At 46.7% G+C, this 23886-nt stretch overlaps 1 protein-coding gene across 1 annotated transcript in view; it reads left to right on the top strand.

Moving 5' to 3' along the window:
• LOC146802266 (purine nucleoside phosphorylase LACC1-like) overlaps positions 1-23886 on the top strand; it is a 97873-nt gene that overhangs the window by 52069 nt on the left and 21918 nt on the right. Inside the window, exons 3-4 of the mRNA XM_085621838.1 lie at positions 6899-7080; positions 7475-7640. Coding sequence (XP_085477964.1) covers positions 6899-7080; positions 7475-7640 — 348 coding nt within the window. The remainder of the gene's footprint in view (positions 1-6898; positions 7081-7474; positions 7641-23886) is intronic.

Raw genomic sequence — 23886 nt, 5'->3', positions numbered from 1 at the left:
TGGGTTATTTGACAGTAGGTCAGGGAGGGGTTCACTTTCCTCCTCCTGTCCTCCACCAATGACCATGAGCATGGCCATGTCGGCTTTGTCCTGGTATGGATTTATGCGATTTACATGGGGAACTCTTTTGAGGATTCCTAGGTGTGCCTAGGTCCACCAAGTTAGTGACTTCCTCTTTCTTCTCCAAAATGGGATAGGGCCCAGTCCACTTGTCCTGGAGGACCCTGGGAGCCACATGCTTCAACACCTACTGACCTGGATGGTACTCAACCAGTGCTGACCTTTGGTCCTACCACTGCTTGATACGCTCCTGGCTAGCTTCCACATATGTGCTGGCTTCATGTGTGAACTCAGGCCCAGTACATAGTCCATTATGTCTTATTTGGGCTCTTGGAGAGGTTTCTCCCATCCTTCCCTCATTGAATTTGGTGGACCCCTTACAGGATTGCCAAACAGAAGTTCAAGAGGGCTGAATCTAACCCCCTGTGCTACCTCTCTGTAGACAAGAGGCAAGGTAACAGTATATCCTATCTCCTCCTCAGTTTTTCAGGGAGGCTCATTATTCGTTCTATCATGGGTTGTTGAACCTTTCAACTAAACCATTTGTATGGGGGGGGCTGAACGTGTAGTTTAGTCCATATTCATCGCACATAGACTTTAGGTATGCGGACATGAAGTTTGCCCCTCTGTCAGAGACCACCTCTATTGGAAATCCTATACTGGTGAAGATGACAAAGAGGGTCTTTGCCACTGCAGAGGCAGTGACGGCCCTGAGGGGAATTGCCTCTCGGTACATAGTAGCATGGTCTCCTACCACTCGGATGAATCTGTTCCCAAATGCAGTTTGTGGGTCAAGGGGAACAACAATGTCAATCCCTACCCTCTCAAAGGGAGTCCCAACCATGGAAGTGGAATTATGGGAGCCTTTGGTTGCGCCCCTGTCTTGCCACTGCCTTGACAGGTGACAGTGGAGCAACAAAACTCCTTCACTTTTTTCAGACTTCTGGAGCCAATAAAAATGGGCAACCAACTTGTCCCGAGTTTTGGTTTGCCCCAGATGTCCAGCTAGGCGGATGCCGTGCTACGGTCAGAATAAACACTCTGTGCACTTGGGGACCACCACTTTCCTGGCTGCCGCTGGTTTGGGTGCCCTGCCCTCAATGTACAGAAGTCCATCTTTCCACTAAACCCTATGGGTGCCACTGATATCTCCCTCTTCTAGCCTTTCAACTTTATGCCTAAGACTTTCATAAGTTGGGCATGTCCTTTGCCCTTGGCATAGGTCCTCTCTGGAGCTTTGCCAGGTCGGGCCAGAGTCCTTCAGCTGCAGGTCCTCCTTGGGCACCAGGGCATTTCCCTCAGAAGAACTTTCCCCCTGCGACCTCTTTGAAGCTGCCTTGACAGACTTCTTTCCCTTTCTCTGGGTGCCTAGGTTCAGTATTTTGGGATATAAGCTCCCTTGACTTCTCTGATATGCTGCTTGTGCCAGATCATTTCCCGACAGACACTCCACTGGGATGGTGGGGGATACAAGCACTTTCTTTGTGTCAGTAACTCTAAGCGTACCAAAGCCATTGGATGGAGCTTAGTGTTGTTGTTAGCACTGATAAGTGACTAACACCAGGCATCATTTGGTCTGAGGAAACTAGTCTAGCTGCCACCATAGTGACACTGGCACCTGTATCCATCAGAGCCTCTACCCTAGTCCCATGGATTTCAGGCCTTTGTCTCCACTTCTCCAGGCTGGAAGGCAAGATAGCCAGGACTTTAATATCCACACCACCCAGGGGGCGGGGGGGGAAGTAACCTCAGTATATCGCCTGGCCTCTCCAGATTACACTTCCACCCCTACTCCTATGTTAGCCAATCCCTTGGGGTTTTTCACCACTGGGTGACATTTTGGAGCATGCTGCAGCTCCTTTCTTATGTCCTGGCTGATTACAGTCATGACATACCCCAGAAGCCTTTGCTGGGTCCTAGTTCTTAACCCGATACCTCTTGCCTTTGGTCTAGTAGAAATCTCGGGGCACACCCTCCTGAAAAGAATTTAGAGACCTTTTAGAGAACTTCTTTTTCTCCTTGTTGTTGCTCACCTCCTTCCCCTGCTGGGAAGTCTGAGCACCCTTTTTCTGGTCACTACCACCATGGATCTTTCTGGACACCCTGGTTCTGACCCATTTGTCAGCTATTCTCTGCAGCTCTCTGGGAGAGGACGACTTGGAATCCACCGAATGCAGATGCAGTATCTCCGTGGTGCAATTAGAAAAATGTGTTACTTCATAATTAAATTATATAGCCCATCATAGATGTCTACCTCATTGCCTTTCATTGTCTTTTATCTAGCCTTCTAGCTTTGACTGAAGAGTCCCCAAAGTCGACCCATGTCTGGTTTTGACCTTTAAGGGTGTCCCTAAACTTCAACCTGTATTCCTCTGTGGTGAGTACAAATCCTTATATCAAGGTCTCCTTCATTTGCTGATGGGACTCAGACTTCTGACCCTCAATGAGGATGAGGCTGTCTCTGTCCTTCACTGTTAACTCCCACAGTAGAGAGCCCCTTTGCTGGCGACCTATCCTCCTCATTTTGCAGGCGCCCTCAAAGGTTTCAAACCAATTATCAATGCCATCACTAAACTTGGGGACAATCCTTTTGGGGATCTTAGGGTCAAAGGTTTCCTCTTCATCTATCAAAGTTGCTGCCAACATTATCTTTGGGCTTCAAGACCATCTTCACCCTTCTTTCTTCAAGTGCTAGCCTCCTTTTTCGCAAGTTCTATCTTTTTCTCCTCTAGTGAGAGGAGATTAAGCTCGTCCTCAAGACTTACTACCATCTTACCTCTAGGGACTCTGCTAGAGTGACTCCTGTTACTGCCCAGTGGTGAAAGGGGTCTGGGAATGGGTGGAGAGTTTTGGTCTTCATCTTCTTCCATATCATCCTCAATTTGGGCTAGCGCTTCATCCTCTCCTTCAATGTCTTTCACTGAGGAATGTCCCTCCCTCCCTCTCTAGTTTCTCTTTCTCATAGGAAGCTGAGGGCTTTTACAAGTTCCTCATTTTAGCTGTAACTCCATAGCTAATGCCCATAGCTTTGCACAACACCCTTAGATCCCTGATTTTCAGAGCTAGAATGACTGACCGGCCGAGATTCTTGCCAGTCTCCTTTGGTCCTAACCTTTTACTTGGAAGTTGGGACCATTTTAAAACTTTAAGCTTTTTCCTAAGTCTTTTGTTTTACTATTGTTATAGGGTCTACCTAGGACCCTAAAATTCAAATTTCAAGAAATTAAAACAATTATGAAAAATTAATTTTTGACTCTGAAGTCAATAGTGGGTTTCTTGTGCAAAAATCACTTATGACCAAGTGATATTGCGAAACACAATTTCAGGATCCCACGGCTGTAACACCAATGTAGGTAGGTGAAGTATTGTGGTGATGCTGTTTGGGCATCGCCATGCAATACTCTCACAATACCCCAAAGATGGTCCTTGGCTTCCCAATAATAAATCCTTAGCTCAGTCCTGGTAGAGTGGCAAAAGCAGTCTGAATTTACTAGAGGAACATGTGTTGAGCATTTCAGAGTAACAACATAGATAATAAGTAATTGGCACGTCCCGAAAGAAATCCGACACCAATTTATGAAAATAAAGCTGATTTTGATATAAATATAGACCCCAAAATGAAGTAAATCCGATTATTACAATCAGAGTTATGAATTTTAGAAGCAATATTAAATCACTGCAAATCAATACTGCAAAACTTTGGCTTTGCGCTGAGTGGTAAACCGCACTAGTGACAATCGGTCACTTGCAGGTTGAGTTGTGTGGAACTCAAGGAGGGTAAAGGTGATGTGGGTCCCAGGAACAAGCCATGACATGATTTTTTTGGGCTTGAGAAGCCCGGGTGCAGATTTGTCCTGGCTGTCCGTGTTGCTGAAGGTGGGAGCCACTGGGCAGCTGGTTTTACTGCTTACAAGGTACTGGTGGGGAAACCGGTGCAAAAAGTCGACAATGAAGCCACTGCTGACATCGGATGTTGGTTTTAGGATTTAGGGGTGTGTGTGCAAGCGGCCAATGGGCTATTAGCTCCAGCGGTTGGTCTGCCCCTGAGATGACCACCTCCAGGCGTGTGGATCTCCTTTTCTACTCAACACTCTCTCTTCTGCCTCTTTTAAAAATGTCAGAAACCTTCCTTAGCTGTACAGACCAGCCTCCCGAATGCCTAATTTTATCTCCTGCCAGGGTGCAAATGTGCCTGGGGAAGGCTCTTTCATTCTTTGGGAGGCAGCCTGCTGCATATGACAGGCGGTGAAGGCTTTGAAGCTCACCGCCTTGTTGTGCTACTTAACTAGTCATGCTGTCAGGAAGGGAGGTGTGACCAGGCCATTGTTTCTGACTCCTGGGTGAGTTCACACCTCCTGGCAGGGGGTTGGATTCCTGTATTGACAGCAGCTGCTCGCTGGCAGCCAGAGCACAGGAAAGGCTGGGGCAACCAAGTGGGTAACCTCTAAGGTAGCCACTTGTATGGATGCCACAACGTCCTCTCCACAAGATTCATGTCAGGGGTGATGAGGCACGGTGTTTGATACCAAACATGACATATTTCTGCAGTACCATAATGGAGCTGGCGACCTCATGTTTGCCCGGGTGCCATCAAAGTTATCCTATGGATCGCCTATCACTTAGAGTAGCATTTAATGGTAAAGGCCACTATAGGGACATATAAGTTTGCAACTGATATGTCCTCACCTTTCATATATTGCACCCTGCCTCATATTGTATCCAGTTTTAAGCAGTGTCCCCACCAATCCAGCCAGTTCTAATTTGGTAGTGTTATTGGATGTAGAGGGTATGTTTTTTCCAAAGACCAGTTAAAAGAGCTGGAATACTAGTTTTCTTCACTCCATCTTATTCCCTTCAATGAAACTGGGTTCCAACTATCCACTAGAACAATCAGTAACATTATAAACCTCCACATAATCATGGAAAAAGCGGTTTACATCAACATATGCTTCCTTTGTCAATTTTAAATCTGCATTAAGCAGAAATCATTTATGCCAAAAAATTGAGCAAACACTTGGGTGAAGGTAAAGGCTGTTGCTGGTAATGTAGTTTTGGCTTCAATGTATGCAGCGTGTGGTCTCTAGCAAGAGTGTGTGCTAACATCCAAGGTTGCACAGAATTTACTTAGAATATCACAATCGATTTCTTAAGCAACGGATTACAGTTACTTGTTTTCATCATGTTACTGATGCAGGTGAGAATCAGAATGACGGTGTTTTATCATCAATTGAAAGAGTTGTTGGGTAAGATCCAGAGGGGATCCAGGCTTAATAGCCAAATTAGTGTTACATATGCTTAACATTTACCTTGGCAAATCGAACAAGAGTAGCAGTAGAGAGGCTGCCTGCATTCTCAGGAGGCTTACTTGCCTTGTGCTCTACCGTGAAGTTCATACCTTGAAGGGAGATGGACCACCCAAAAGTCTTAAGGTTCCTGCCTGTCATAGTCATCAAACACTTAAGTTGCGTTACAGCATTCTTCCATTCCTGTCTGCCATTTTAGCTGCTCCCGGGTTGTCAGTTCTGGACCTTTTCCTTTGGTTCTTAACTTCTCCTGAAGTCTTAGATCTAGTAATCATAAAGCTTTCCCACCAATGTAAGCTATTTTCCTTGAGCCACATGATGGTCTGTGTATATTGACTAGTCATTTGTGTGTTCTTTTATTTACTATTGATGTGCCTGAGCCCTGATGCAATTACACTCTCCAAGTGTAGTTCGGTCAAGCAGTTTTATTTCACGTGGTTGTAGCAGTCTTTGAACTAAGATATTTCAGTACAGTATGACACAGCCATTGCACACAATGAACTCCAACTGCATTCGGAACTATTAGTTTAAGAAAGCCTATTTAGCGAGCTAAAGTGCATTTCTAAAGCTTGGAGGCTTTATCTGTGAGCACTAGAAATTCAGATAAAAACAATCTTGCAGTATCCACTGATCGTTATTGATTTAGTGTTTTAGGTTCAGTTTTATTTTTCTGGGTTAATTCTGAAAAAGTTGTAGGCAGATCACATATAAAATCTGTGACGTTTGAGATTTTCCACAATTTTACTGCGGTTACTATGATCCTGGACTCCTGTCCTAGTTTCTCCCTTCGGTTTGAGGTCAATGACGGTGGTATAGTGGGTTGATCCTAAGCTGCAGAGATCCAATTAAAACTCACCACCAAATAAAATCATATTCAAATATAAAGGGAAAACTGGTCCAAGTCAGATGTCGAGCGTCTTACTGTGGCTACGCAAGATTTGATGGCTGTTGACAGCGCAAACTGGTCTCATCTTAGCGTGAACAAGATACACCTTCAAGTGACCTAGGTTACTAGTTCTATATGACTGCTACTGGTGCTGGAAGCGGACTTAACTATGACATTATTTATGGACTCCTTTGTCCACACTTTCAGTTCACCACTGCAGGTGTAAGTGAAATCAAGCCTTTAAAATGGTGATTGATTTTGGACTCTCAACTGAACTGGTGGGAAAGGTAATCTTCAAGATACCAAGGCACAAACATCAAAATACGTGTAAATACCGCACAACTCAATGTTGTGTTTAGTCTTTTTCCTCTAATTGAGATCTTGTAGTTTTGTTTTAATATTGTAATTCATCCCTTCATCTGATTCCTGTTGCACCAAAACATCTATTATGTAATAAAGATCTACCACAAAAGGGGTACTGTGTTGCATGTGTTAGTATTTGATGAAAGAGTATGTGTAAAAGATTAAATTGAGAATATTTAAATTAAGGAACACCATGAAATTTTTCCCATTTCCAATAAGACTTCTGCCTTTTGTAGAAGCTCTCACAGTGCCTGGAGTTGTTTTAATAGATCATTTTATTCAACAGATAACATATTCATGCATGGGTTCAGCACTAGAACCGGTGGAATTTCGTACCTTCCCAATCTGACTTCCTTAAACTTATACAGCAGCGGCAAGCGGAGGGATCCGAAAGCGGTGACCGCAGAAAACCTCCGTCGTTTAGCAAAGGCCGTGGGATTTAATCCAGAAACGTTTCACCTTGTAAAGGTAAAAAATTTATTTTTAAAGATTTAAACAACTTAAGGTCAGTAATTTAGCTTATGATATTGCTTAGACATAGAAATTGTGTGCAGGAAAGGATGTTGGCATTCAGAATACATAGTATGCTTGTACAAACAAATATGTATCATCAGAGAGGCTTAATGTATTACTAAATATACCTAGATTCTATTGTGTAACATCACCGATTATTGTACTATGCAGTAACAAGTCTTGTTTTTACTTTTGTCAGCAAGTATATAGTCTATGCGTAGTTCAAGGCGTAGTTTCAGGGATCATAACGTACACCATTCCATTTCTACAATGAGCAAGTTTTCATCCATGCAGTAGTAGCTTGTGTTAGAACCTTATAACTGTTCTTATTTCACCCCCACAATGATAGGCTGGTCATGCCAGTGATGTATGGATCATGGGAAAGACTGAACCTGACAGCTATGATGGGATAGTAACCAATCAGAGAGGTGTCACTTTAGCAGCGCCAGGTGCAGACTGCACACCTTTGCTTTTTTCCGATCCAGTAAAAAAAGCATATGGTGCTGCGCACTCAGGTAAACTTGATTTGTAACCCTCGAAAAAGCAATTGAAGGTCGGGAGGAAGCAATTGTGGGGCATCTCTTGCTTTCATTTCAGTATAAATGTATTTAATATGTTAGCTTTTTAGTGTCCTAAAGTCTTCCAAATAATTTGGAAAGGCAAGCTATTGTAGCATATTGTGTGCATGCTGCTTGCAAATGTGGCATTAAATATTAACATTTAAGGTAATTCTATTAAGCCAAGATTGGAGCTTTAACATATGAAATATTGTTGCCTTCAGGGCTCTTGTATGCTTCCTGGAGAACCTTAATGTTTTCATTTTCTCGTTTTTGATGTAGTGACGCTGCTTTTCCTCTTATACTGTTGCATACAGAAAAATGTACTCTTGTCTCTACAACATAGTGTTACAAACACATAGTGACACAACTCCTTACAGTACTACTGATTGTTTAAGGTCTTTCTTTCTTAATGTTCGAGCCACTGACATCATTTCAGATAGTTCTACAAGCAAGCATTATGAGACAGATGTTACTTTTTATGATGTTAAACAGTGAATTTGTTTTACTTGCTTTGTGCTGCAGGTAAGGTGACAGCATTGCCCTCTTGTGGTTTTGAACTCCCTTTCTTCTTCAATGTGTTAAAGATATATTCATTACATTCCTTTCTCATGATGTTTTATTACAGCAACACCATTTCTTCTTTTTTCACTTGGTGCTAGATACAGTGATTTAATCTCCCTTACTCCGACCTCTCAAGGCTTTGGACATGGTGACACCACCTCTCACTGTTTTACTTATTATACTGTCACTTATCTTAGTGTTTCTCTTGTTCTTTCTCGCTCCGTCTCTGTGTCCATCTCTTGCTCTCTGTCACCAGAGCACTAACCACACTCCTCAAGAGTACTGCAATAAGATTCGTATCAGAACAATCAACTAGTTATTGCAAAAAATATATTCTTACTCTTCAATATCACTGTGCGTAGCAGGGTAGTCGAAACCTTTAAAATGGTCAGACAAGTCTCTTCGGTATGAATTTTAAAATCTTTTTTTGATAAACTCAGAGCTGATCTTTCTTACAGTGTGAAATACAAATGATAACAGGAACATGAAAGAACAGCTAATATTATGTTTAAGTTAGGAGGGAACATATTTACCATAGTCTTTCCATGAGGGTGTTAAAGAACAGGAGAAGGAAGAAGCAAAGTAAATTTGTTATTGTTAATTAAGCAAACGTATTGCAATGTAAACCAGACGGAAGTAGAATTATTTCAACAGTATTTTCTTTGTTGAATAAAAATCAAGTTAGTCGCACGCATGGGGAAAAGTGAAGCAGAACAGCCAAATAATGAATACATCCAGTACTAAATTACGACTTAAACTCCAAATGTGGCAACCAAAACTACCTAGCAACCCCGTCGGGTGTAGTATGTAAAAACCCTCTCAAAACTGACAATAAACCAACTTAAGCTGATCACAAACACGTTTATCAAATGGCATCCCTTGGAGTGAGCAAAAGTATGAATTGAGAAATATGGTTTTGTTGCTCTCTCTGTTCCTTCTTGTACACTTCCACTTCGACACAGAGGAAATCTTAACTGCAGCTTTTACTGAGAGCTGCTTGATGCTGCTGCTGCTATGGGCCTATTCCTGTGGCTTTGTAAGGGACCTCCACAAAGCAGGCAGTATTCCATTATGAAGAGCAGGTGTGAGAAATTAGGCTGTTGTGTTGTAGGGTTGTTGAGACCTTAGGCAACAGCCACATTCCTTGTCAGGGTGAACCACAAAAAGTCACTAAATTACTCTGCGCTTAACCCTCTGGTAGCTTGACACAAACGAAGTCCGACTTCACTTAGAACCGATGTGTAAAGTATTTATACAGCACTTAAACAGCGATAAAGTGAAAACACAGCACAAGAAAAATCCAACAATAATAGAATAAAGTTCATTATCTGACATAAAAATGACAAAAATCAAATCAGTAGAAACATAGTTATGACTTTTTAAAGTTTAAAGTGAAAAATCGCTCCTGAAAAAACCAAAGGGTCAACCACAGACTTGTAGCCGCGAGTGACTGGGGCAAAGTTGAAAGTTATGTCTGACCGCAATGGAGCGCGGTTCGCATACACAAACTGGATTGGGCCGGTCTCCGCTTATCCTCGGACTTTGAAGAACCTTAGAGGAAAAGTGTCTTTGAAGGCAAAGTTTAGCAGGCCAAGGCAGCCAGCAGTGTCTGAGAGGAGAAGGAGGCGTTGTCATCTAAGAGCCGCTGGGCGAAGCCATGATGAAGATTTCGGTCTAGGCTCTTTAATGGAACTTGTAAATCTCCAGCAGAACAAAGCTGCAGGCTGAAGCAGACAAGTGTTCCACTAGGATACCCCTTCTGCCCAGGAGCAGCTGACCAGGATTTAGTGCTCTGGAGAGGAGCATAGAGGGAGCTGCAGTGAAGTAAGGCCAACGGGCAATGCACCTTGGCTTGCAGGTAGGGCGCTGTCTCCTCTCGGTTCTCAAGGTAATGTTTGGCAGAAGCTTTTCTAAGTGACGAGTTTTGGATTTGGGCTATCTCGGCACTTTAGGTACCACTTCCAAGGGTCCAGGACTGGAGTGGCACTGCTGAAGGATCAAGACTCATTTAGGCTGGGTCAGGAGCAGGTTCAAGATGGGGCCTTCTCTGTCCCTAAGGCTCTGACCAGGAGGCCAGCCAACTGGCCATTGGAGTCACTCTTGAAGTCTTGGGTTCACGCAAGGAAGCCGGTCTCAAGCAGCAAGGTAGTCTGAGGGCACAAGACAGACAGAAGGGTAGTCTCTTGGTGCAGCAGCACAGTACTCTGGAGTACACAGCCGGTCACAAGCAGCAAGGCAGCTCCTTGAGAGTCCTTTCACAGGTCCAGAAGTCAATCGATCAATCAGGGCGTTTGTACCCGTGAGGCTTTCAAGGTGCTGAGGGGGGCTACTGATCCGTCTGGGTGCTGGGGTTCAGTCGAAGAGCCAGGTCTTGATCCTTCTTGAGTTGGGTCAGCTACGGGGATTGCCTGAGGTGGCGAGGCAGGGTATTCCAGGTCTTAGTGGCGAGGTAGGAAAGGATTTACCTCCGGCTCTAGTCTTGTGGATCTGTGGCACGGTGGCCAGGGCCAGTTGAGCAGAGGTGTCTGGTGGATACGTGGAATGAGAGGCGGTGGTTCAGATAGGCTGGTCTTGCGTCGTGGAGGGCTTTGTAGGCGTGTGTGAGGAGCTTGAATGTGATTCTTTTGTTAGCTGAGAGCCAGTGGAGTTATCGAAGGTGTTTGGTGATGTGACTGTGGTAGGGGATGTTGAGGACCAGTCTAGCTGCAGCACTTTGAACATTCTGTAGTTTCCTGAGGAGTTTCTGGGTGATGCTGGCTCAGTTTGCGTTGCCATAGCCAAGTCTGGTGCTGATGAGTGCATGGGTGACTGTGTTTCTGGATTCAGTGGGGGTCCATCTGAATGTTTTTTGAAGCAGGCGGAATGTGTAAAAGAATGATGAGGATGCAGCATTGATCTGGCGGTTTGTGTGTGAGCGAGGAGTCCAATATGCAACCGAGGGTTTGTGCGTGGTCCGTTGGGGCGGGAAGCAGAGGGGTTCCCAATGTGGCGGGTCATCCGGAGTCATCCCAAGCTGAGGGAGTGGGTCCCAGGATGAGGGCTGCTTTCTTGTCCGAGTTGAGTTTGAAGCAACTATCTTTCATCCAAGTGGCAACAACCTTCATCCTGCAGTGGAAGTTGTTTCTGGCGGCTGTGGGTTTGTTGATAAGGGAAAGGATCAGCTTGGCATAGGACATGATGTTGAGCCGTGGTTCCTGACTATAGCTGCGAGTGGGCCATGTAGACATTGAAGGAGGGTGAAACTCTGCGCAGAGCCCTGAGGCACTCCGCAGCTGGTCTCTGTGGGTTCTGAGAGAAACTGAGGTAGTCTGATTTGCTGGGTTTCACCGGTGAGGAAGAAGTGGATCCAGTCCAGGGCCTTGTCGCAGAGTCTGGAGCCGTGAAGTCTCGTGATAAGGGTGTGGTGGGAGACTGTGTTGAAGGCGCTGAGAGGTCCAGAGGATGAGGGCTTTGGTTACGCCCCGGTCGAGGAGGGAGTGAATGTTGTCGGTGGCGGCGAGGAGTGCAGCTTCGATGCTGTGGTTGCTTCGAAAGCCGGATTGGGAGAGGTCCAGGACGTGGTTCGCTACGATGAGCTTGGAGAGTTTGGCATTGATGGCCTTCTAGATGACCTTGGCTAGGTAGGGGAGCAGGGAGATGGGTCTGAAGTTTTTGAGGTATGTTGGGGGGGGCTCCGAAGTGGATGCTATTCATGGTCTTGAGTAGGTTGTCTGTGGTAAGCGGGGATCCATTGGGGGGTGGCATGGTTGAGTGCTCTTGTGTTGGGCGTGGTGGGAGGGACTTGGGTTATCGAAGCTGTCGTAGATCTGCCTGATCTTGTGGTGGAAGAAGGTGCTGAGTCTGTTGCAGAGGTCTTGTCTTGGGGGGGGGGGGGGCGGGGCTATGTCTGTTGTCTTGTTGTTGGGCCTGGCAAATCCTTGACGACGGATAAGAGGTCTTTGCTGTTGTGTTCATTGGCGTTGATTCTGTCTTGGAGGGCTGTTTTCTTTGTAGTTTTGAGGAGGAGGTGGTGTGGGGTGACTGTGACTCTTAAGGTTGTGTGGGTTTCCGGGATTTTGTTGTTCCTCGATCTCCTCTCAAGTCATCTACAGGTGCTTTTGGACTTGTGGAGGACGGGAGTGAACCAGCTGGCTTTCTTGGAGTGTTACTTGCCGGCTGCCTTCTCGAGGGGTGTCAGAGCAGTTGGAGATCCATTGATCGTGGTTGCGTGCAGAGGTATTTGCATCGGTGGATGTCGGCGGTGTGATAGTGCTGAGAGAGGTAGTGAGATGTTCTTCGGTGACCTTGTTCCAGCTTCGGCGGGGGGCGGTGGTGAACGGTGGGTTTGGTGAAGGTGAAGTGCACACAGTGGTAGTCTGTCCAGAGGAGTTCGGTGGTGTGGCTGTAGGTGATGTTTTCGCTAGAGGAGAAGACGGGTTTGAGCATGTGCCCTGCTGCATGGGTTGGAGAGGTGACTAACTGCTTGAGTCCTATGTTGGCGAAGTTCTCCAGAAGGGATGCTGTGTTCTGGTCTTTGAGGTTGTCCAGGTGAAAGTTGAGGTCGCCCAGTAGGATATAATCTCTGGATGCGAGACCCTGGGGTGCGATGAACTCGACAGTGAAGGATGGACGGAGCCAGGAGGTTTGTAGACGAGAGTGCCACGGAGGGTGCTGTTCAGGTTGGTCTGGATATGGAAGTAGAGGGGTTCCATGGTTGTCGTTGGGTCGTCTGGGTGGGTGGTCAGGTAGATGGGGTTTTGTGGACAATGGCAATGTCTCCTCCTTGTCAGTCATTACGGTCCTTGCAGGTGATCTTGTAGCCATCGGGGATGGCGGTGGCGATGTCCGACTTTACCGTAAAAGACAATTTGAAATTGCAGTTCCTTATACACTAAGCTTGAATCTTCTACTTGCTCACAAACAAAGTTACCACTTGCATGTAAAAAGGTATCCCGATGTTATCCTATGGGATGGGTAAGCCTCACAGAATAAAAAAATGAATTTGGGAGTATTTCACCATCAGGACATGTAAAACTTAAGAGTACATGTCCAACTTTTTAAATATATTGCACCCTGCCCTCTGGGAGGTTTAGGGCCTACTGTGGGAATGACTTAAGTGTATTTAATGGGGAGTTTTAGGCTTGACAAAAGGTTTATTTAGCCAAGTTGAATTTTCAGTTCAAAACTGCTCACAGATTGCAATGGCTTGCTTAGGACATATTTCCCAGTAAGAAGGCTCTGTAGCATTGGGTAATAGCCAACCACCAACAGACGGGTTGCCCCAGGCTCAGGAACCTTAGGCTCACTATATAGGGATTGTTTCTCTCAATAGATCAGGTGATCTCCCGAAGTGTCACCATCTGCCTGGGATTAATCATGTTCCCTCAAGCCCTCTAGGGTCGGACACTCCTTCTGTATCTTATACAATTCATCTCGGGTAGGCTCGCCCTCAACTTGCAATACACCAAGCTCAGGTATGTCTCCCAGGGCAACAATGTCCTCACAGGTAGACTCTGGGGCGGCCTCCTGAGGCGCCTCATCAACCTGGAACATGGGAGGTTCAGGGGCTTGTTTCCCTTTTCCCATTCTCCTTGGCCTTCTCTTAGTTGGCTGCTGCCTGGGTCATTTTTCCAGACTCCTTGACTCCCCTTCTTGGGCAGCCATGGACGTTGTTGTCAGGCACACCCACCCAGGTAGCTGTAACCTCCCCAGTTGAAATCCAAGATCTACTTCGTTCCAGATAGTGTGCTCGAGATTATTGCCTAATAGACAATCTACAGGCATTGCATGGCTCCCACCTACTTCTACAGAACATGAGACCCCCCTCCCCCCCTCACTCACAGGAAACCAGAGCCACTGTGTAGTAACTGTCCCAGTTGTCTGCTACTACAACCTGGTGAAATGCATTGGGTATTACCTACTCGGAAGACACAAGATGACACCTTTATGGTAGTCCTACTGGCTCCCGTGTCTCTGAGCGTCCAATTGCCCATTAATACTGACCTACTGCCTGTACCTGGAAGTATTGTAAGGAATGTGGGCTTTAGGCACCATCTTCTTGCCACACAGAGACACTAGGGTTACATCTGCAGTCTCTCCCACACTACCTGGGATAATCTGTTCCCCAGGTGCTGCACGGGCCGAACCTGAGGTCTGCCCACCAATGGGGGGGTGGGGAGGGGGTGGAGGGCTGTGCCCTCTTGGTACCTTTGCCATCCCCCTTCACATGCCCAAACTTGTAGCTCTCCTGGCATTTGGGGACAACCTTACCTGTCTTCCTATCAAAGAAGTCATTGCTCTTGTGGTCAGATTGGGGATTGGTACCATTACCCATTAACTATTTTGGGTCCTATGAGAGAACTCCTTATTTTGATTTTTCTCGCCCCCCTTCTTTCTTCTGGTGGGGACCATGGCCATCCTTTTGGGAATCCCCCCAAATACTTTTTGGACACTGGTGCTGACCCAGGGCTCCACCCTCTAAGCAAGCTCCCTGGGATCAGGGACCAGGTGATTGCTCAGCGCTGTAAAACCGGTATTGAGCATGTGCTTCCTCAGAATCCGGTTGTACAGCCCAGTAAAGTCATCAGCTTTGCTGCCCCTCACCCAAACACTCAGTGCCTTGCTGAAGTAGTTCATGAAACCCAAGACTGGTTTGGTAGTTTATGGCTGTCTTTGAACCTGAAGCAGTACTTCTCAGGGATCAGCCCAAACTTGCCATGTAAAAGGGCTTTCATATGAGTAACTTCATCTGATCCCTCACCTCTATTGTCAAAAGGGTGTCCCTCCCCACTGTGGGCATGTGTTTCCACAGTTTGTTCCCCAATCTTCCTCTGGGATCTTGTGTATTCTAAGGGCTATCTCCTAGGCAGAAACCATTTGCCTATGTCATCTCCCACTACATAGCTGAGCACCAGGTCTTGAGATATGGAGACTCTCACCTTTCTATTGGACGCTGGGTGAATGCTTCCACCATTGTTGCTGGATTCTGCTGCTTTTTTACCTTTGAGGTCCTGCTCCCTCGGGCTCACCTCATGAGCCATGATACATTCTTTCAACCAAGGCCCGCTCAGCTTTTTTTCCAGCACAAGCTTCTTTTCTTCTAGGGACCTTTTAGCAGAAGCCTCCTCCTTGGCTGCCTCCTGTTTGAACTTGGCCATCTGCAAGCTGAACTCCTTCTCAGCCTTCCTGTTTGCCAGTTCCGCAGGGGACAAGTTGAGGGCAGACACACTGCTCCCTGCCCTGGCAGGGTGGTTTTCTCCTGAAGGTAAGTTATCCTTCTCTTTTTCAGGGAGTGCAGCTCAGGTCCTGTGGCCAGACCCTCCTCCTCCAAGTCCCGTTTGTCCTCAGGGTTGTTATCGTCCGACTCCTCTGGGATGGACGGCATCTTCTTGACTGCCTCCTAGGCATGGAGGGCTATCTGGAGGTTCACCTTTGTGGCCTTCTTTACTACATTCAGCCCCCTCTCCTCCTCGCAGAGCCTCTGCAGCTGAGCCCTGCTGAGGTCATCAGTTTTGGTCAGCTCCATCTTCATCGCAGGGAAAAAAAGGAAGTGAGGTAGACTTAAATTTGGAAAATGGAAAAAAGCAAAATCAAAAACTGAGGATATTATTTTTATAAAAAGCGGTAAAATCTGGTGTCAAATTATTTTTCTGGTATTTTAGTGTTACACTAGTCACTGCATGGAACTGCACAAATACAAGAACTGGATCCCACCACTGAGCACCAATGTGAGGAATTGGGTTGTTGGTTAAGGGTGTTGTAAGCCCTTCCCATGCAACAGCCACAATCCTTGTCATAGTGCATCGCAAAATGTCAAGAAATTAACCTGTGCATAACACCCTGGTACCTTGTTTTAGCTTGCCACAAGAGCTGTCAGGCTTAACTTAGAGGCCCTGTGTAAACTGTTTGATATGGTGCATCACTCTCAACCGACTAGAGAGTATCTGGATCAGAGATGCATCCCTTACCATCCATAGATCCCTTCTCTATGATAGAGAACAAAGTGTTGCCTTTGGGGATTTTTTCTCGCATCCCTTCTTAATACCTTGTGGGGTGCCTCATGGCTCGTCATTATCCCCTATGCTTTTCAACATCTATGTCTCCACCTTGGCGAAAACTATTAGTTCATATGGCTTTGCAGCAGTTTCCTATGCCGACGACACACAAATAGTGGTGTCTATATCATCAGATATCAACGTGGTTGCCAGTAGGTTTAGAAACTGCCTGGCAACTATATTCACCTGGATGCAGGAAAACTGCCTTAAACTAAAGTTCGACAAAACCGAAGTAATCCTTTTAGGCAATAACACTTCCTTCTGGATTAAGTCTTGGTGGCCCGTAAATCTGCCTGTTCCTTGGCCTGTACAGAAAGTGAAAATCTGAGGGTTATGTTTGACTGATAGCTAAACTTTTCCAAGCAAATCAACGATGTCACATCTTCATGTTTCCATCTTCTCAGGGTGTTAAGGAAAGTATTTCCATTTAATCCTTAGGAAATGCTGAAAATGGTCATTGTGGCACTAGGTCTATCTAGGAGAGACTATTGCAATGCGTTATATTTGGGAATCCATAAAAGCTTGCAATTGAAACTTCAATCACTCCAAAATTGGGTGGCTCGTCTGCTCTTAAAGATACCAAAATTCAACTCCATTTCAAAGAACATTCCATACCTTCACCGGCTGCTTGTCAGTGAGAGAGTTAAATTCAAGGTCCTCTGTATGGTCTGCAAGGCCTTTTAGGGGGAGATCCCACCTATTTTCAGAAGACTTTCTCTTAGTTTGCGCCAAATCCTAATTTGAGATCTGGCTCTGCTGAACTGGTGACAGGACTGGGGAGAGAGATGTTTCTTCTCCTTAGCGTGTAAGCTCTGGAATACTATACCTCTTGCTCTGAGATCCGAATAAAGTAGATCATCTTTTACAAAAATGCGAAAAACCTGGCTTTTTGCCATTCAAACCAAGTAGACAGTTTGGCTTACTCATGGATCATTAGCGCCAAGATGCCTTGGTATTCGGTCGCTTTGCAAAACTATTACTTACTTAAAGTATTTATGCAGAACTTAAACAGTAATAAAGTGAAAACATAACACAAGAAAAATCCCATACTAATTTAGAAAAACTATTTGACACCAAATCGGCGAAATTTCAATCCGTAGAACAGGAGTTATGAATTTTTAAAGTAAAAAATAGCACCTAAAAGTTCCATGTGCCAGTCGCAAACATCTAGTCGCATGAGAATGGGGCAAAGTCGAAAGTTTTCTCTGACCGAGATGAAGCACAGTTCGGATACACAAAGTTGATTGACCTTGTACATTGCTTACCTTCGGACTTGGAAGGATTTTTGATAAAAAATGTCTGAAAAGGTAAAGTTCGGCGGGGCAAGACAGCTGGTGTTGTCCAAGGAGGAGGTCTTGTTATTGGGGAGATCCCGGCGAAGATTTCTTTATTAGGATGTAGTCTCTTTTATGAAAGTTGAAAATCTGCAGCGGGATGAAGCTACAGGCTGGAGCCGAAGAGGGCTCCTCGACATTGGATACCCTGACTGAGAGGAGCCGCTGAACAGGATCCGCTGCTGTGGAGAAGAATGTAGCGTGAGCTGCGTTGGAATCAGGCTGACCAGCGAGCAGGTTGGTCCCACTCTTCTCTCGGTTCTCAGAGCACTTTTTCAGCAGAACATTTTCCAACTCCATAGTTTTGGATTAGGGCTACCTGGGGCCCTTAGCACAACTTCCATGGGTACAGGACTAGAGGAACAAGTACAGAGACGTATGCTGTTCCTAGGGGGTGAAAAGAGAAAGAGGCCTACAGTGATATGTTAATCAGTGAAATCAGGAGGGATTTCCTCCTTCAGGAAAAAGACCCTCACACATCCAGCCAGCTAGATGTCATGCTTCATCATCAGGTCTGCTCCAAATCGGGGCGGCGCTGCAATCCCCGATCGGCGCCCTTAACGGGGCCTTTTGATGGAGATCTTTATTCCTTGTATGCCGGTTGGTGTAGTGCGGGTGAGGGCCCTAAGTGTAGTGTGTACTCGTGAAGTTTAAAACAAGTAGTAGGGATCCAAAATAACAAAAGTTTAATAAAGCAGGCCCCACTCTTGACTAAAACCAAAAAAGTGCGCGTCCCTGATGTAAAGTTGTCAGGTTTGCGCTTCAATGGTCAACATGTTTTTTGCACTGGTTAGATCAACCGCAATTCATCAGGACCAAAATTAAAGTTCACACACTTACTGGTAGTGATAGCAGCTACTATAGCACTTACCACTTTTACAGCACCCTAATAAATGGTTACTTTGTTGATAAAAACCCAATGCACCCCGTAGTGGTGCATTAGAGGCTCCAGCGAATCGGGGTCAGACTATAACACTGAATAGTGCAGTGTTGTGATTCCTCGACACAAGACACGTATAATCCTACCCCTCGTCCAAACCGATTCGGGAGGACTAGCGGGGCACCATTTGAATGGTCAGGACTTACTCAGGCTGGATCCAGGTGAGGTTTGCTGTTGGCTGAAACCTTTTCTGACTCTGAGGCTCTGATAAGGAGGCCAGTCGGCTAGCCCTTGGAATCACTCTGGAAGTCTTGTGTTCAAGCAGGGAAGCCGGTCTCGAGCTATAGGGCAGCCATCTGAAAGGGGCACAAACCAGCCTTTACCACAACGGCCCAACCACGCTCTGCAGTTAAATTGTGGCCATTACAACAAATGCGTCTTTACCGCCATTCCTTTAACATGCATAGTATGTGTGGTAAAGGTATGCGTTGTTCTGATACACCCCCCCCTGAGAGTACTTTGGCAGGTCCAGAAGTCAACTGAAGAGTGGGCCTGTGGGCTCTAGTTTCATACCTGGTGCCAGCTTTGAAGTAGAAGGAACTTCTGGAGTTGGGGGGTGCTAGAGGGCACCAAGCAAGATGGCCGCACTTAAGTGAGGCTCTTGCAGCTCGGTGCACAATCCGCTTAACATCCTACTCATAACCTTCCCCTAATCGCTGGACACATCGCTGCCAGGGAATTGGACCCCACCCGCTATCCACCTCTGCAGAGAACTCTGCTGAAACTGACTCAGACCTTGAAAAACACCTCTGCAGACTCCTGCCCGGATGACCTAAGATGGTGGCCGTCGTCACCGCCTAGCTCTGCAATCAGCGCCGCGGAACCGGAGGATCGGCCCGCGGTGGACCTTCCTCTACATTGCCACTCACAGCAGCCGGTAACCCCGCGGGCCTTCTAAGCCGGAGAGACGACCGCACCTGTGCTGCCACCTGAAGTTTCGATGCGGCAGCCCGGAACTGGCGTGGACGGCACCAGCCTGCTGCACCCCAGAAGACCCGCGCCTCTCCCTGCCTCATACCTTCCTGTGGTGCCCGCTCCAGCGGCTGTGATACCTCGCACCGACTTGCCCGGAGAGAGCGCCTGAAGACCGCGCTCCGTCTTTGCCCATCTCTGGCCCGGATGGCCTGAGATGACGGCTGCCATCATCGCCTAGCTCTGCTGGAAGCCCGGCCCAAGATAGAACTGCCGTTGCACCGCCGCTCACAGCAGCCGGTAACTGACGGGGCCTACACCACCCTGCTGCACCCCAGAAGGCCCGCGCCTCTCCCTGCTGCATACCTTCGCTGCATGTGTTGCCCGCTCCAGCGGCTGTGAGACCCTGCATCCACTTGCCCAGGGAGTTTGTCTGCAGCGAAGACCACGCTCCGGAGCTGCCCAACGCTCGCTCGCTCCTTCACCTGCGCCTCTCACCCAGCCTGCACCGCTTCCTTATACGGACTCCCACAGCGGCGCCCCCGGCCTTCTTGGCACCTGTGCTGCCGCTACCTCATCCCCCGGGGCCGCCTGTGGTCTCTCTGCTGCAATGCCACTCTCTGGCCTCCCGCCCTGCACTGTGCTAAGAGCCTACCGTGCCAGCCTGCCTGGCCCCGGGGTAGACAACCTTCTCATGGCAGAGTACCGACATCTTCCAACCAGCCTCCCCGCCTTGCTCTGCGCAAATCTTTCACAACTGGGGACCCTGCTCTCTATCGTCATCGTGGTCTGCTGGCTCCCTGCGGCCCTCCACGCTCTTTCAGCCAGTCGGGACACCCTCTATTGCCTCCTCGGCGGCCCGGCCGACCAGCGCTACCCGCCTGCCACCTTCCTCCACTGACGTCCTCGACCTCCTGCGATAACTTACTCATCGGAGCCACCTATGCCCCCTCCTAGGCCTCTCCGGGCTCTGGCCTTCCCCTACACGCCTCACCAACTGCCGGTCAGCACTGGCCGCCGAGCGCTGGAGGGCCTGACACCAGCCCTCTCTAGTCACCGCTGAGCTTCAATTTCACCCGATTACAGCCTACCACCACCTGCGGTGCCCAAAGTCTTAATCTCCTGTACAAACGCTTCCCTAGGCCTTCCGAACCTGCTATAAGCGGCCGCATATCTCCTGTTACACACATTTACCGGAGACGGCCCACATAGACCCTTTCGCTGCAACGGCCCCAGGTGCATGGAACAACAACACTGTAGGCACACCCACTGCCTGCCTCCCCCTGTCTCGCAACCATCACCATGGGAATAGCTGACGGTAAGCAGCCCACACTTAACTTCGAGGCCCGCAAGTCCCCAAGATCGCAGGCGGACATAGATGGTGAGCAAACCGGAGTCCCCACTCCTGATCAACTCACTTCCACGGAGGACCTGAAAGAACGCCTCCTCGTAATGCAATCTAGTTTGACGTTCATTGAGACCAAAATGGACGCTATGAACGCCCGCATGGACACTCTTATGCAAAAAAGCGAGCGGCATGAGGAACGAATTAAAGAAACGGAACGCCGCATTTCCGATCTGGAGGATACCTCCACCACGACCGTGGAGAAAACACTTGACATGGAAAAAATCTTGAGGGTCATAGCCACAAAAACTGAGGACCTAGAATCTTGCTCGAGACGCAACAACCTGCGGATCCTAGGGGTGCCGGAATCAACCGCCACGGGCAAAATGGAAGATTACGTGGAGTGCATGCTTACCGCGGCCTTTGGAAGGGAGGCCTTTTTGGCGGTCTTCTTTATCGAGAGAGCACATTGATCACTGGCCCCTCGCCCTGTACCTGGCACCCCTCCTCGTCCCATCATTGCGAGGCTACTCAATTATAGGGATTGTGATGCTGCACTACAGCTCGCCAGGGAGCATGGACATGTGATCTTCGAAGGCATAGAAGTTTCGCTATACCCTGACTTTACCATGGCCGTTAAGGAGGTGTGCAGGAAGTTTCTCCCAGTGAAGAAAAAGCTTCAACAAATGAATATTGCCTACGTTATGCTCTTTCCCACACACCTCAAAGACACTCGCCAAGGGAAGCAACACTTCTTTACTAACCCCCAACATGTTCATGACTTCAAGGAACTTCTAGAGTTTTTCAACCACAGAAGTGTCCAGCCTCGCTGCCCTGGTCCCAGGCTGTCTGCATTCACAATATTCTAGTTTGAAGTTCTTTGTGTATGTTCTGACGCAGTGTCTTTGAAGCGCAAAGAGGGGCTGTGCACAGCCCCCCCCCCCCCTCCCCCCCATTGTACCAGGATGACCCATCCTGTCAACACCCAGTCCTTCTTTTGTGTGGATTTCTAGGAGGAATACACAAAGGCGACTGCCAAATACATATAGTCATGTGACTCAGGAACAGGCTGCAGACAGAAAATGATAAGGAGAAGAAAATGAAAAATGACAACTTTCTAAAAGTGCAATTTTCCGAATTATGACTTAAAATCCAACTTTACCATTAAAAGATTATTTAAATTAGAGTTCCTTATACACCATGATTTTTCTACGTGCTCCCAAACAAAAGGGAGGATTAGGCCTCACAATAGTGAAAAACAGGGGAGCTTTTCACTACCAGAGCATGCGAACCTTCAAATGGCATGTCCAACTTTTCAAATACAATGCACCCTGTGGGTCTTTTTAGGGCCTACTTTAGGGGTGACGTGTGCATTGAAATGGAATTTTTAGGCTGGGCAAAATGTTTATTGTGGCAATTCGAATTGGCAGTTTAAAACTGATCACAGGTTGAAATGGCTTGCCTGGGACATGTTCTAAGGGGCTACTTAAATGTGTGCCACAATGAGTGCTGCAGGCCCACTAGTAGCATTTCATTTATCAACCTGCGTATGTGTTATACAACTTTACTAGGGTATTACAAGTAAACTAAATCTGGCAATGAGGCTGAAAGACAATGTTACCTTGTTTTAGGGAGTGAGCAGAAGCAGTTTACAGTGGTAAAGTATACAGAGTCCTAGGGCTGACAAAAACAAATTCAGCAAAACGGGAGGGGAGAAGGCAAAAGGTTTAGGGGAAGTCCACCCTAAGGCTGACAGGTCTTACAGAATTAAATCAATAGCCAGTAATAACCTCTAAAGCATAACTTGCGAAGAGCCTTTTGAAATGCCCACACAGATCCTGAGTCAACCTTATTGAGGACAACGTGAAACCTTAATCCTCTTCTCCCACTACCTGGCCAGCACGAAGCTATCCCCCTTACCCCCCCCCCCCCCCCCCCCCCATTCAGATTCTTAATATGTCTCAAAAGATGTGTCAGTCAATCGAAGACTATATTTCTATCTTTTGTTCCATGATTTATTTAAAAATCTGTATTTTTAGACCACGGACAATCTTTTAGCATCTAAGATGAAAAGAGATTCTCTGTATGTCTGATACAGAAGCACACAGACTCTGGGGGCAAAGGAATTTAGATCCAAGACCGAAATAAGGTCATATATTGGACCTATTTTTTTTCTCTAATAATATTGGATTAGTTTCTCTGCCTTTACCTCCTACCTTGTTTCAACCATTCTAGCATACAACTTTGAATACCACATTTGTCTCTACCTTTAAGAATCTGTAATTAACCAGCTACCTTTTCTCTCACTGCACACTACAGACTTTGCCATGTATAACACCAGGCTAAAGGCAAATCTTCACTAAACCAAGCCTGATTTAAAAATGAATTAATTACTTAGCAAAAAACCAACTTATATCCTCTGGCTGACTAACAAATCTGTTGAATTAAAAGAAAACACTTGTTGCATCCTGATTCATAGATGACAAAGATTCATCTTTTTTGGTTCATTTATCATATTTTTCCAGGAAAACCACACTAAGTGCAGTTAGCTCATGAATTCCCATGCCATTGTAAATTTGTAAGAATTTAAGTTAATTATTTGCTCCGACTGCCAACATTAAAGACCATCCAGACTAGTCTGTCTGCTACCTCCATTCCTTGCACATGTTCTCGCACAAACATGAATTCCACTATACTTTTTTTTTAACATAATTTATTAGGATACCTTAACAAATTACATACATTACGGAATCAAGGTAAGCTTCTTTACAGTCAGTTACATTGATACATATTCTAGGCCTGTACATCCTCTATATGTCACAGCATGGTTTCATGCTCCACAACAATGCATCTCGGCATAGGACAATTCTGCCTTCATGTTTAGGTTGGCTAATCGAATCCCAATTCTGTACTCTCAACCCTCCCTCCCCCATCTCTCCCAAAACACAGGATTGGTTCTCAAGGGGACTTGTTTCTCCTCCTAGGTCTTTCAGCATTGTAGTCGGTCCGTATATCACCGTGCCACAGCCAAAGCTCCCGCCTGTAGGACCCTCCCATCCGGATTCAGTCGTTATAT

The sequence above is a fragment of the Triturus cristatus genome, chromosome 8, assembly GCF_964204655.1.
Source record: "Triturus cristatus chromosome 8, aTriCri1.1, whole genome shotgun sequence".
Lineage (NCBI taxonomy): Eukaryota > Metazoa > Chordata > Amphibia > Caudata > Salamandridae > Triturus > Triturus cristatus.
Note: the sequence above shows the minus strand (reverse complement) of the source record. Positions and strands in the feature narration are given on the sequence as shown.